This window comes from Diplotaxodon limnothrissa, linkage group LG20 (assembly GCF_057381915.1).
Source record: "Diplotaxodon limnothrissa isolate DT_005_m linkage group LG20, D_limnothrissa_male_GT1.1, whole genome shotgun sequence".
Classification (NCBI taxonomy): Eukaryota; Metazoa; Chordata; class Actinopteri; order Cichliformes; family Cichlidae; genus Diplotaxodon; species Diplotaxodon limnothrissa.
The window spans coordinates 34110868-34125133 of record NC_140615.1 but is presented as its reverse complement, the minus strand read 5'-3'; the positions used below and the strand labels follow the sequence as shown (position 1 = coordinate 34125133).

The following is a 14266-nucleotide window of genomic DNA, read 5'->3' as shown; positions in this document are numbered from 1 at the left end:
ATGTGACCGAGAGAGATGGTAATATTGCAGAGCTAAAACTTTATTGAACGAGTGTTGGATATAGCTATTATCCAGACGGCAAATTGCACCATTGGTCTCTGGAAGTCAGTTTAATAGAATGTTTGCTAGTGATACTCACTGATATTTAGTGGGAGCAAAAAAATGGCCATTTGAATGGTCAGCATGTGTGATTTGTTGTGGCGTCTGGGCAGGCTTTTGTTTTCCTTTTCAAACAGATGAGAAAAGGTGCTGTCGAGGAGAGGGTTAACTGCTTTGTTCATGGGGCGTAGAGCCAAATCAATAGGCTTTATGGTGCCCTGCCAAAAATGTGAAGTAATTGCCCCTTGTAGGCTCGGGTCACTTTAGCTGATATACTGCCACTGTATGAGCCAGGTGAGGGGAAAGGAATTCCACTTACAAAAAGAGTGATGTCTCTTGTGATTATCCTAATTCCAATGTCTATTTTCATTTTCTTCCCGCTCCACTAATATGTAACCTCTTTAAAAATTGCTTTATTGCTTACATTTTTTCCAAACTCTGTAATTGTTTATAATTTTTCTTTCCTTTTCCTCTTCACCCTCTTCCTGCCTTTTCTTGTGTTTTCCTCCTCACCAACATGTAGTCTCTCCAGCCTCAGTCTTTCCGATGGGAACTGACACAAGCTAACATAAGCCTTATGGGAGCTTATATTGTACAACAGGAACAAAAGAGATGGCATACTGGGCTGTTGGGAGTCTTCTCACACATATACACAGGACATTTCTACACGCCGCTCGCTACTGACACCAGAATTCTTCAGCCTGACACTGGTGATGGATTAGATGCGTTATCAAGGCGGAGAGAGGCTCCATGTTTTCTCCCAGTGTGCAGAATAAGGAGAGGGATGAAAAGGGGTGGGGGAGACTCGCACACAGGCAGCTGAATAGCCTGAACCTATTCCACCTGAAGTAGAGAAATACAATAGCAGCCTGCTACATTTCAAGCTGGGTTTCCAGGACAAACATGAAAATAGACATAGTGAGCCTCGTTGGTACACAGGGTTCTGCAAGGTGTGGAACATAACCAGCTGTGTGTCTGTCTGGCTGTAAAACTGCTCATTGACTGTGTTCCTTGAAGGACTACTCAAGGTGTTGCAATCATGAAGATGCTGCTCTGTTTTACTGATGTCCTTAAAATCAGAATGAATTGGTGTCTTACTGGTATTTTATTCCTAGTGTGTTGGCAATTAATTTTTTCCCGAATGTTACTCATACCACCAGTCCACTCTTAGTGATACATTCCCAATCTCACGCCTAAAGCATCTGACTTCATCTAGTATGTGTCCATATCAACATATCCCAGGGCGTCAAACTCTGCCGTTCTGTCAGAAGCTACTGGCATATCAGATCTATACCACCAGACCTGGCAGTATTGGATTTGGAGATAACAGTCTTCCTTTGAAGAGTGGAAAAAGTCTGCGTTGGGAGGTTGGGAGATGGTGGTGTAGTAAATCAGACGTTTGTCAGCCATGGTTCGTGTCTTGTTTGGCTTTGATTGTTCACTTTGTTTCCATGACTTACACTTTCTGATTCGTTTCATTTGCACCAACATTTTACTAGTCAGTAGCTAAGTTGAGGCACTAAAACATACTTGGTTAGGTTTATGCACCAAACTACATTGATTATGTTTTGGAAAATATTGTAGTTTAGGTTAAAAAAAAAAGCCTCCTTAAGTAACCATGCATGTTGAAAAACAATAAATAAATATGTAGTGATATTCAATTTGATGGCAAGGGGCTGTTTGTACATTAAGCATGCTTTTGGGAGTTGGAAGACTGAGATCAATCACATTGTTAGTTAAACCTAGTGTGTCACACCACAGATGCAAAAGGACAGCTTGTCTATAATTTTCTGGACTCTAGCATCTTTAAAATATACTGCCGTATTCAATACTCTGGACTGGTGGATGGTGGGCCATCCCCAGAAGGTTAGTCTTATCAGCACACCTCACCATTTTTCCCACTTCTGTGTAACAGATCTAAAAATATTTATGTGAGCTTAGTGTAGCTTTCTGGTGTTTCTAGTTCAAGGCTGTTTCCTTGATATTCTCATGCATTGGAGGGGTTTTAAGGTAAAAGACAAATTTTGAGCTTGTGGAAAAGGTCTTTTTCTTTCTTAAAGGTGTGCTTGCAATGCAAAACCTGATGGCATAAGAGCACCTTTGGCTATCACAAAAGCTTTTGAAATCATGAGAAGCATCACTGGCGCTTAAAATGCTTTCAGCAGTTTATCAATTGTCATATGATCCAAGGTGTGAGGTGGTAGTCTCAACACCACGTTCAAGGCTATTTGGCAAGACTGAGAATGGTTCTATCAGAGAAACTGGGCTTTATTAGTGAAAGTCCATCGTGGTCTATGTCAGGTCTCCTGGTTGACTTTAAACTGTATTTGACCTTAACTGAATACAAGTGCCATTTACCTAAACATAGCTGCCTCTGTGGTATCTCTGTGTATTGAGACAGCGTGTGAAAGTGTGCGGTGGTGTACTTTAGCAGAATCTAATCCAGTGTGTGGGATCAAGCAGATAAAGGCAATGCCTATCACTTCAACACTCAAGACTACTGAACTGGATTAGCGCAGATGCAGAAGATAGCTGCCAGATAGGTTATTCAGGGACTCTCTTTCTCTCTCTTTGAGATTCAGCCATAAGAGCATAATCTCCTAGAAATCAACTCTTGTTTTACTATTTTGGTACAACATGTAGGTGGAAGACCTACAGTATGACTTAATTCTATCCCAATGCAAGGTGTTAGTGTGTTGTACTCTGTGGTTTGGTAAAGGTTCTCATATGTGGGTTACATTCTGCTCTGCTAGCTGAAATCTGGCGGTAAAATAATGTGCACTCTCTGGATCTGTATTGGTCTTGGCAACGAGCTGTACACATGCTTGTCTTGTTTCAGAACACTAACCTCCCTCAAGGCTAAGTTTTGAAAATAAGATTTCCACACATATTTAAAAAGAAAACAGTTCTCAGGTAATAGTTAGCAGCTGGACCATTAAAGAAGAAAAATTCTTTAGAAATTGAGCGTCTACTGTTGAACAAACACTTGGAACAGGGCAAGCTGTGAAACAGACATCAATCTATAGACATGAACATACTGTTACATCTCATGTTACTTCACGGTTGTATTTTGAGACCAAATCAAAACCATTTTGGCATTTTGCATATATTACATTTAATATTGATTTTTTCTTTTTGATGAAACTGCAGTTTGTTTTTTTTTAATGTTCTTTCCAATTCCTTTTACTGTAGAACAGCAGCATCCACAACACACTGCAAACACACATTTGATGCACTTTTTACGCAGGATTTATTCCGCACTCAAGCAAATTGCTTCACACGGACTCTCGCAGTTGGGGATTCAGTGTCTGGCACAGTGTTCAAAACCAGAGAGACCAGGAAGGGAAAGAGAGCAAGAGAAAGAGAGGGAGAGAGAGAACAGGACAGGGAAAAAAGGAGAAGGGCAATTTGAATTGGAGTTTGGTCAATCTTCAAACGTTTTTTCAGGGTGCTTACATGGTCTGATCAAAAGCACCCCACTGGCACAGGGCCTTGTAGCCACAAGGGGAGGCCTCTGATGCCTCTGCCATGGCTTCCCTGCTGGCCAACCACCCCAGCCTCACTCTCCACCCCCAACAGCTACCCATTTAATGCTGACTAGGTGCTGTGACAGAAAGCCTGTAAATAAAAGCAAAAGTTGTTGTTTTTTAATCTGTTGTTTTTGCTAGGTTCTGGCAGCATGGCAAAAGATGCTGGTTACCTGCGGAGTCCAGATGTGCATATTGAAGTTTTCAAGCCAAATACACCACCACCTTTATAATTAAACTATTGCCTCATGATAGTTTTAAGGGGCTTGGATTTTTAAAACCAAGTATCGCAGCTATCTGTGTGCTTCAAGTTTTTATGATGCCTGTTTTCATCTTTTCACCGTGATCATATTTTTTTCATCATTCATGACAGCGCTGTTTTTTCTCTTCAACATAAAGCTGCCCGTGGTGGCCCCGGGGGAGAATGTAGACTGTTTTTCAACAATCTCATCCATCTTCACTTTTTCCCCTCTTACTCAACTATACTCAGTTGCAGCTCTCCAATGCTGGTGATAGAGAGAGGCTAGCTAATGGCTGTGGTGTTGAAAAGGGAACCATGTCAGGCCAGGACAGACCAAAGGAGAGCTCTCTGGGGTATCAGGGGTTGTTTCCATGGATGGGCAGTCTTAAAATAGAGGGGCAGTAATATTGTGAGGCAGTTGAGGGTATGAAACCAACTTGTTTGCAGCTTTTTCACCCGGCCTGATAAATAATGCAAGGTCGTACAGCGCAAAGATGGGATAGATTTAAGTACCTGAGAGAGCAGGCTAAATGTTGAAGTAAAGCGATGCTGAGAAAAAGATGTTTTGAGCATGAGAGTCGCTTACTCAGGTGGTACATTTTGTTGACTGGTGGAATAGTAGTGTGGGAGTGTGGTAAAGAGAGGGAGTCTTTGACAGAATTATTTTTGGTCCACTAAGCACTGGTGCCTCCATTTACTTGCTCTGGGTTTTCATTTTCTCTTTTTTCTCTCATTCGCCCACCCAGAGGTGAGTCTGCTCTGGAAAGTACTTGTATTTAACTGACCCAATTCACACAAACGTTCATATTTTTTTATACTTTCTAACAGCGTGTCTACATATGTGTTAATATAATAGTCTTTGCAAGATTTACAGTTGCTGCAGAAAAGGGAAAAAAAAATCTGGATGTGAATGTGTTTGTGTTTACATAGTGGGATGGTGAGAGTGTCATTTGTCAATAATGTTTATTCGGTTTTCTTTGTGAGCTATAAGCCTTTGGGAAAAGCATACATAGAAGCAAAGAGTGAGAAAGAGAGTATTAGTGAATCTTCTTCCCTCGTACCCAGTCACTAATACAATGTCTCTGTAAACAGGCTTGCACTTGCATTATTATTATTTTTGTTTTTTAAAACAGGACTGGGCAACTAATCTAATTTTATTTTCAATTTTAATGTTGGCTCCAACAGCTACAATAAAAACAAGATAAGCTGAAAATTATTATTGATTAAAATCAGTGTACCTCATTCTGTTTGTGTTAATTATGCTGTGTAATATGTTAAATAAATAAATAAAAATAAAAAAGTTGCACATTCTCTGTCAGTGCCGAATGTAGCAGGGGGACTAGGTGCACATTCAGCAACTGAGCCTAATACGCTAATCACTAATAATCAAGTTTATTTTAAAGTGCACTAAATATGTAGGCTAAATAATCAAAATACAATTGAAAAGAAAATATAGAAAACAACAACCTACAATAGATGTATCCATTTCCTGACATATTTGACCAGTCACCCAACCTTATAAAATGATCGTGTAAAATGGTTGTAGTTTTTATATTGAACAAAAACACAAAAGCAAACACAAAAAACTATTTTTGCCTTAATAGAGCAGCTCTACTGTCTTGTTGCTGGTAGGCCTAATATGTTTGTTCTTCTTTTAACAAAGTGTCTGGAGAGTAGAGGTTTTGTTCCTCACACACTCATAGACATCTCTGTATGTGAGTCTCTTTCTGGCCAAATGTTAATTTAAAAGCCCCTGGACAGTGGTGAGAGACTGTGTGATAGCGATCTGATTCAGATGAACTGCAGGCCTGCAGTGGGAAGGTCGGGTTATCTTGTGATCCCTAGTGGCAGCCTGCTAGGACACATATCACAGCATGACAGACTGCTCCTACGGGTGCACACACAAAAATGCACTCACAACACCCACACTGACACAGTAGTGAACAGAACAGTGCCGACATGCTTTATGGATGAGCATATTTGCTGAGGTCTCCCTCCACACTGCAGTGTCAGTAACCAGATGAAGACTGGCACGGCCCCCACATCCTGCCTTTCTCCTCCTACATATGGTTTTCACATATGTCCTGTTTTCAATGTTTGGATTAGTCTGCCAAGGTCAGATGTAGGTCAGCCATGGAAGGCTTAACCACTTTGAGCTTTGTTCCTTAACTGTGGTGCCTGCTGTCGTGTACCCAACTAACCCTCAAGCTTTGAAGGCAGAGCTCCAGGGATTTTGTGTGAACTTAAATCACATTTCTCTTACTTGATCATCCAGCAGTTTGACACATGGTCTTGCTCACACATTCGTACACAACAGTTTGTGCGTGCACTCGTTTTCTCACCCCCCCCCCCACTTTCGCTGTAGATCTTGTTTTGACAGACATATGACCTTGACTTTCCCCTCTGTGAGCCTGACAGCTCTTTGGTGCTGTCATTGTTTGAATAAACAGATGAATATTTGGGTGGATGGAGGCATGCAAGGATGGACAGATGATAAAGCCATCAGCTTTCATGGTTGGAGGAGGGCCTAGTGACATGTGACATCACAGAAACGTCAGAAAACCCCCACTCAAGTTTAGACAACCCATGCTGCTCCTCAAGATTTGCTGTTCTGTTTATGTCTGGCCAAGGGGATCTAATGAATGACGAAGGCTAGCACTGGCCCATTTGGGTCAGATGCCTAATATAAGTCATTTAAATTCTTTTCCATTGCTTTTGCAGTAAGGTGGTCTTGGCTTCAAGTTCAAAGCTTTCCTGAGCAAATACATCATTCACTGAGGGAAAGAGAAAACCAAAACACAGCTCAAGTTTCACAAAGGTCTAATAATATCCACAAATAATTCCGCACAGTTTTTATAACCCCGTCTTACAAGGAACTTATAGAGGACTTACATTACCTCATACTATGAAAATATTATGGTTTGTTGCACAGTTGTTGGCAATTATAAAAAAGCTTTTATGTCATATTCATATTCATTCTTTCTAGTGGAAGCGATCCTCAAGGAGAATCTCCACCTCCAACTGAAACTTCAAGTAGCTAAATAATTTCAGTGTTTTTCAAAACAAAAACAAAAAAAATGAATCATGTTTGTCATTCCTGTCAATCATTTTAATCTGGTTTTACTATTCCTGCTGTCACTGAGGTATAAATAGCTAAATCTGACCTGTTTGTGTTCTGTTTTTTGTCAGATTCGTGTTGATGGGCCTCCTCACGGTGGTGTTCAGTATGAAACGATCTCGGTTATCAAGGATGGGAGCCCTGTCCTCAGGGATATGGCCTTCTCTCTTGACCGCAACTACCTCTACGTCATGTCTGAGAGACAGGTAGGTATTTGAAAGCTGCATGCTTGAAAATATGTGACGCAAGTGTCCATACATAAGAAGAGATGGTTTTAATGTGCCTTTGTCTCTGTATGCATATGTTCGAAATGTCAGGAATATTGTGCGAATGTGTGAGCTCCAGCAGGGCGCAAGATGGCCCACCTCTCAACATCAGCAATCCACCACCTACTGTTAGCTATAAATAACCAGGGTGGCACAGCAGGGGACATTGTGACAGCATTTGATAATGAAGGAGAACAATGAGGGCAGGGAAAACGAAATAGACAGACGAGGAAAAGATAAGGTACAATGAGAGTGGATGAAGGAGAAGAAGGGCAGAGACTGGCAGGTTGACTGGCTGCTTGAAGCATGGGAGAAAAAGTGATGATGGAAAAGGGACAGCTGGAGGAGTGTACGACTTAGGAGTAAAGGAAAAAAAAATGGAGACAGAGTGCAAGGTCATCTTTTCACACTTCTAATGAAGTGACACAGCACTGCAGTCTGGGTGGGCAGCAGCTGATAACCATCAATGCAACTGACATACTAAACAGGTAGAAGAAGTGCGAGGACACAAGGGTAAAAGGGGACACAAGGGCAGAGTAGAAGGGAGGAGATGCAAAGGAGGGGAAAACATGGTGTCTTGGAAAAGAGATGACAACAGGAGGAGAAGAGGAGAGGAGCAGCTGCAGGGGAGCGTGGCAGCGTAGCAGCCCTAGAGAGAGACAACGTGCAAGGCTGTCAGTGTGAGGTGATAGATTGCCATCCTCTCCTCTTATCTCTTCTTTTAACACACCCAGCTTTAGCTTATGGGTTGAATCCATGGTGGATGGATAACGTGTAAAAGAGTAATTTTGAAATGATGTCCAATTCAGAGACGGGAAAACGGAGCCGTAAATGTAGTACTACGTTATTTTTTTATCCTTCAGCACATGACTTACACTTTCTTTTTTTTTTATATATATATAAAAACAAACACTTGAAAAGTTGCACAGTTCTAGCTGCCTACCTGATGTGAGAATAACAATAAAGCCAAAGTCGGATCACTTCACCAGTAACAGCTCAGTACTTTGAGCAAAAAATATTCCAAGATTATAATTCTAGTTTATCTTTTTTTGCTAAAGCTTGCTAAAGTCATCGCCACAAATATTCAGACATTTACACAGTTTCCACAATTTTGCCTCTGCACACTACCATTCTGGATTCTAAAAGCAATCAAGATGTGACTGGAGTGCCGGCTTTAAGCTTTAATTTAAGGAGTTAAGGAGTTTAACAAGTACTGCAATAACTATTTAGGAATTACAACAATACATAGTCCCTCAATTTAAGAGCCCCAAATTTAATTAGACAGCTAACATTATTTTAAATAGAAATATTTTGAATGAAAATCTTTTGCAATCAGTGGCTGCCTAAATTCTAGAAGCCATGCAGATCATCAAATGTTGTGCTGTTATGCCTTCACTGAAGAATATCCAGTTTCTTTCCCTTGATAAACTCTTGGGTAGCTTTTGCAGTATGCTTTGGCTCATCATCCATTTGCACTGTCTGATCAGTTTTGCGGTATTAAGCTGAATATGAGCTCAGAATATAGCCCTGTACACTTCAGGATTTATCCTGCTACTTCTATCAGCAGTCACATCATCAGTAAACACTAGTCTCCTGGTTCCACTGGCAGCCGTACATGCCCATGCCATAACACTGCCTCCACTATGTTTGACAGACTACGTTATGGATCGTGAGCTGTTCTTTAATTTTAACCTTTTTAAATACTCTCCTACCATCATCCTGGTACAAGTTTGTCTTTATTTCATGTATTTAAAGGGAAAACTTTAGTCATTTTACATGCTTTTTTTGGTGTTGCTCTGCCTTCTCTCTTTTTCAGAATGTACCAGTGTGTTGATTTGGCCCTTCCTAAAGTTTGTGCTATTTCTTTAGGGTTTCTTTTGTTTTTTCATACTAATGGTGATGTTGTACAGTTGAATTGACAGCTTGTGCTGAGATTTCTTGTGAAGAGCTACCAAATGCAAGTTCAGTGTTTAGGACTCCAGGTCTTTTATCTGGTTAATTTCTCATGATATATTAAGGGAAACGGCCAATCATGTCCAATTATATGCAGGCCTCTGAAAATTAGGACCATATATAAAATTTTTGATAATTACTAAAGGTTAATGCAGTCCTCATGTTAAACCCCTTGAATTAAAGCTTCAAGTCTTCAGTTCAGTCCAATATTGGCAGTTTGATTTAAAATCCAGAGTGAAAATTACAATTATTGTCAAAATAATTATGGATCTAAATGTACATTGAAGGCCAAATTATACTATTTAAGTTCAGTTCAATTCAGTTTTATTTATATAGCGCTACATCACAGCAGCAGTCGCCTCAAAAGCGCTTTATATTCTTAGGTAAAGACCCCACAATAATACAGTTTATCAAGCCTCTTTATAAGTATTTATATAGTATATTAATCAAAAGATATAACTGTACATCTCTATGTTTGGAGGAGGTTTGCATAGATATGTATATATAAACAAAACATGTATATTGATATTAAATGAAATATAAAAATTTCATGCATAAACATAAGATGCAGGTATTGGACAATGAACTGATGACTCTGAAGCAATGGACTGAGCAAGTAAAGAAGAGTTTGCACTGATTCTAAAGTCTCTTTCCCATATTTACTAAATCCTTTATTCTCACTTATTCTGCAGATGAAAGAAGCTTTTGATGTTGAGCTCATAACTGCTAGTCATCTGAATGAGAGGTGATCGTGGTGAATATTATTAGTATTCAGTGTAGGGATTCTTCTGTCTTCCTCTCTAGGGGTTAGGGAGGATCGAAGGAGACAGACACGCACACACATACTGAAACATGCTCAATTGCTTCAGGGATGTTGGCATGCATGTTGAAAGACACCTCCTGATAGTCATATCGTGGCTCAAGAGTTGGGAGTTCGCCTTGTAATCAGAAGGTTGCCGAGCTCCGGCTTGGACAGTCTCAGTCATTGTGTCCTTGGGTAAGACACTTCACCCGTTGCCCACTGGTGGTGGCCCACGGGCCCGGTGGCGCCAGTGTCCGGCAGCCTCGCCTCTGTCAGTGCGCCCCAGGGTGGCTGTGGCTACAATGTAACTTGCCATCACCAGTGTGTGAATGTGTGGATGACTGGATGTGTAAAGCGCTTTGGGGTCCTTAGGGACTAGTAAAGCGCTATACAAATACAGGCCATTTACCATATCTGACAGTGTCTGTAGAGAGGTTGTGCATGTGACCCATATGGCCCTTTCAGTTGGAAACAGTTCAATCAGTGGCAAAGGAACGTTATGTTCATCTGCAGTAATATATATTTGGTTGCATTTTGGTATTTGCTTGTTCTAGGACATCCCCACTCATCCTTGTGCATATATGGAAAGTAAAAAAACACTGAGATCAGCAACAAGAACAGAGCTGATACCAATGACAATAAATATGACCATTAAGTCATATACCATGTAAAGGAGTTTTTTTGAAAGTGGGTTGCAAAGCAGCTTGCAGGTGTGCAGCAACTCTGGACAGGCTAAAGCAGCTTGAGTGGCATGTCTTATATGGGAAATACCAGCTGAATGCATAGACTGGTATCAGCTTAGCCATGAGCTCATTTTTCACAGCAGTGTACTGTGCTCAAAATTATCCTCATTTTTTTGGTATGTTAGGTAAAACAACATATTTTTTCGTATGAAGACCTTTCTTGCAAAGCTGTGATCCAAATATATTTTTGAGTTTTCCGGAGTATGCCTGGAATTCAAATTTGCATGTATTTTGTCTTGCCCAGTTTGACCTTTATCTCATCATAAGCTTAAATATCACCTCGAGCTACACTTGTAGTCACACATCCAGGACATCACGAGCTATATCTTGTCTAAGCTCTACTTGTTCCCATGTGTCTGACTAATGCCATCTAAGGCCAAGCACATGGCGATGGGAGACGGCAGGAACAAAGGAGGGATGATATCAAACGGAAACCAAGGCAGATTTGGCTCCAGTTGCATTTCCTACTCTGAATAACAAAGAAGTCCTCTGTGTTTGGCACAGTGGGAAATAGAGGGAACAGAGAGAGCAAGAGAGAGACAGACATTAAGGGGGAGACGGACAGAAATTGGGAGAGCAAGAGTAAAATTTGCTCAGCAAGGCCATGCTCCAGAATTCTCTCTCTCTCCTGTCCTCACACCCTCACACACAACACTCTGTGTTGTGGCTAAGAATTGTGGGATGTGCAACGCCTCTGTGAATACAAACATGCAGACAGGCACCCACGGGGATGCACACACAGTCACACAAACAAAACACATGCTTCCCTTAGTATTCATTTACATACATTTAGTCACAATGCACTGGTTCTCCTTATCATGTGTACACTGTTATAAAAACACTGGAACTGCACATACATGAAAACACCAATCTCTCAATATTGTAATGGCAAGTCCATAAGGCTGATGGAGACTTCATTACCTATAGCCTATTGCATGTGAATCTTCAGTCTGACTTGCACACAACCTTCCTCGTGTAATATTTTAGCAAACTTTTTCTTTTCTCTTGTTTCATTTGTTTCTTTCTCACATTCTCACACAAGACACCATCACTGACTCACCTCCAAACATATTTAATAACTCCCTTTTTCATATTTGATCCATCGTCCTGCCATGTTAAACTGTGCTTTTGTTTTGTAGATGCAATGACAATAGCATTCACCATATTAATGATGTGGTGAGATTGGCCCAATGCGAGGCAGTGCAGTGGAACTGATGAAAAGACCTGGCTCACTGGCTTTCTCTACTCCCTGAGCAGTGTGTGTGTGTGTGTGTTTGCCCTCCTGTAGGGGTATTGTATCATTACTGACAGTCCTGAAATACATAACAGCAGGTTTTCATCTCAAGATTTATCTGTGTATATGCACTATGGTGCCTCTTTTGAATAATCACAAGACATGCTGGTTTAATCAAATAAAATCGTTTAATTTTATTAGGACTGACTTTGAAGTTTGTGCATTACAAATGTCCTTGTGTATCCCGTGATTCGGCAGATCCGTTGTATGGATTTCTGCCAGATCACATGTTTGAGTCATGTTATGCGAATTGTCTGCGCAACTGTTTCTATATTTATACCAATAATCCAAAAATTTGGGGTTTCTGCTGTCATTGCTGTTTTGGGAGATTCGAGTGAGCTGCTGCCTAGACAGTCTTTTCTGTCTCGATGTGTCATATGTCTTACATTCCTGCAGCACCTCTGCATAAATTGTATCAAAAGCGTTAGGCTTCGAAGTGAGTACCACATCTTCCTCTACATTTACAAAGCACACATGGTTATGCACCACGTATTATCTTCAAAGGTTATTCTTTAATATTAATACTAGCAGCCACTTTACATGCATCAAAAAATACTCCAGTATTATAACAGTCTCTCCAGATTCTGCAATTAGATTGATAAAGTATTCATGTACAGTATGAATGGCAGCTGCAGTAGAGCTAAGCCACTGGTTTTGGAAATTCAGTATCTGCCATCTGGCTAATCCTCATAGTTGTTGTTATTGTTATTATTATTCATATTTTTATTATTATTTAATGAGGCAGCACAATGGCTTAGCTGACCTAATATCTTCATTCCAGAAGAGCTGCAATGGAGCTCAGACCATGAAACACTGTCCCCTCTTGTTTTCACCTTTACAACAGATAAAAGATCCTCTGCCTAGGATTCTATGGCTAGCATGCAGTACAATATATGGTGGCTTATTAAAATCTTAAATGAATTATTAAACATATTGGAAGCCAGTGTATAGAGACTTAAACATGTGTAAGGTGGTCACTTTGTTGGCTTTTAAGTAAAAAAAAAAAAATTACTTATGGATTTTTGATGATAGACAAACTGTGGACATTATCAAGAGATTTGGCTGCCATTCAGCATCGTATGTAGCGCTTCATGTAAGATGCATTTTCATTACTGCAGACATTCTGCCTGGTTTTCATCAGGGGTGGCACCTGGGCAAAGCATGCAGGTGGCAGGGCACATGAGAGAATCTCCAGAAAGTTAAATACTCTCTGGAGTTCTCACATGGTTCAGCCAGATATCATATGGACTTTGTACTGGGGAGCCGACAGGGTAAAGACCCTTTTATGCCTGATTCAACTGATTCATTTGCATTCTAACGTGCACCTCCTGTGGGTGATGTCTAGAAAGGTTCAAGGCTTCAGTATATGTGTGGAAAGAGCTTTTCTGTCTTTCTGTCATTACTAACGTCTCCTTTTTTCCAGTATACTTCCAGAGTTTCTTTTATCAGGCTTTGTTTTCTTGAGAATGCAAACACACCCCTTTCTTTTTTTTCTTTTTTTTTTAACCACAGAGGGCAGGTTTGTGTTTGAGTATGTACGTGTGTAGTTTTTGTGTAGTGTGCTGCTTTTGAGGAGTTTAGACATATGGGAGAACATTCAAGCACACATGCCACTGTGGCCCACAGAAGACCCGAAGCAGCCTTTGTTTCTTTTTGTTGTTAGTTTATCAACAGAATGCAGCATACTGGGATAAATGGTGACAGCTACTCCAGTACTGATGGGGTCTTATAGGGCCTAGATTATCAACATTTGTATGACTCCCTTTCATGTCTTTTGTGGTGTTTTGTGCTGCTCTGTCTGTTGGCACTCGGGGCAAGCACTCATCACACATGGTTGAGAATCAGTGACTGTATTATTTCAGTTGCTTTGGTCAGCAGCCAGGCTATAATGTATTATTCATGGGGAATAATCAAGATTTATCATCTGAAAGGGTTTTGAAGTGATACCTGTGGCGTGGCTTTAGTTCTGTCTGAAAAAAGGTTTTTGAAAATACCGTTTTTTTTTTTTTAAAAAAAAGGAAACTCAGAAATCCTCACACAAAAAACTGAAGTGGTTACTTTTTTATCTTGCTGTAATTAATCCCAAGAAAGGAGGCAGGTGTTGACTTTGTAATGGAGCTCAATGGTTTTTGTAATGTTTTATGGCTATGGTGTACAATGGTGCATAATAGACCTTAAAAGACTTAGTGTTTCCAGTGAAATAGTGTCCCTCTAATTGCTAGC

The 14266-nt window shown here is 40.4% G+C and overlaps 1 protein-coding gene across 6 annotated transcripts in view; it reads left to right on the top strand.

Annotated features, from left to right (window-relative positions):
• Positions 1 to 14266, top strand: part of plxna2 (plexin A2) — a 142607-nt gene that overhangs the window by 39765 nt on the left and 88576 nt on the right. For 5 of the 6 annotated variants that reach the window (XM_085345288.1, XM_085345284.1, XM_085345287.1 and 2 more), the window contains exon 3: positions 7057 to 7191. In XM_085345288.1, coding sequence (XP_085201414.1) covers positions 7057 to 7191 — 135 coding nt within the window. The remainder of the gene's footprint in view (positions 1 to 7056; positions 7192 to 14266) is intronic. The other variant, XM_085345285.1, reaches the window with a different exon arrangement.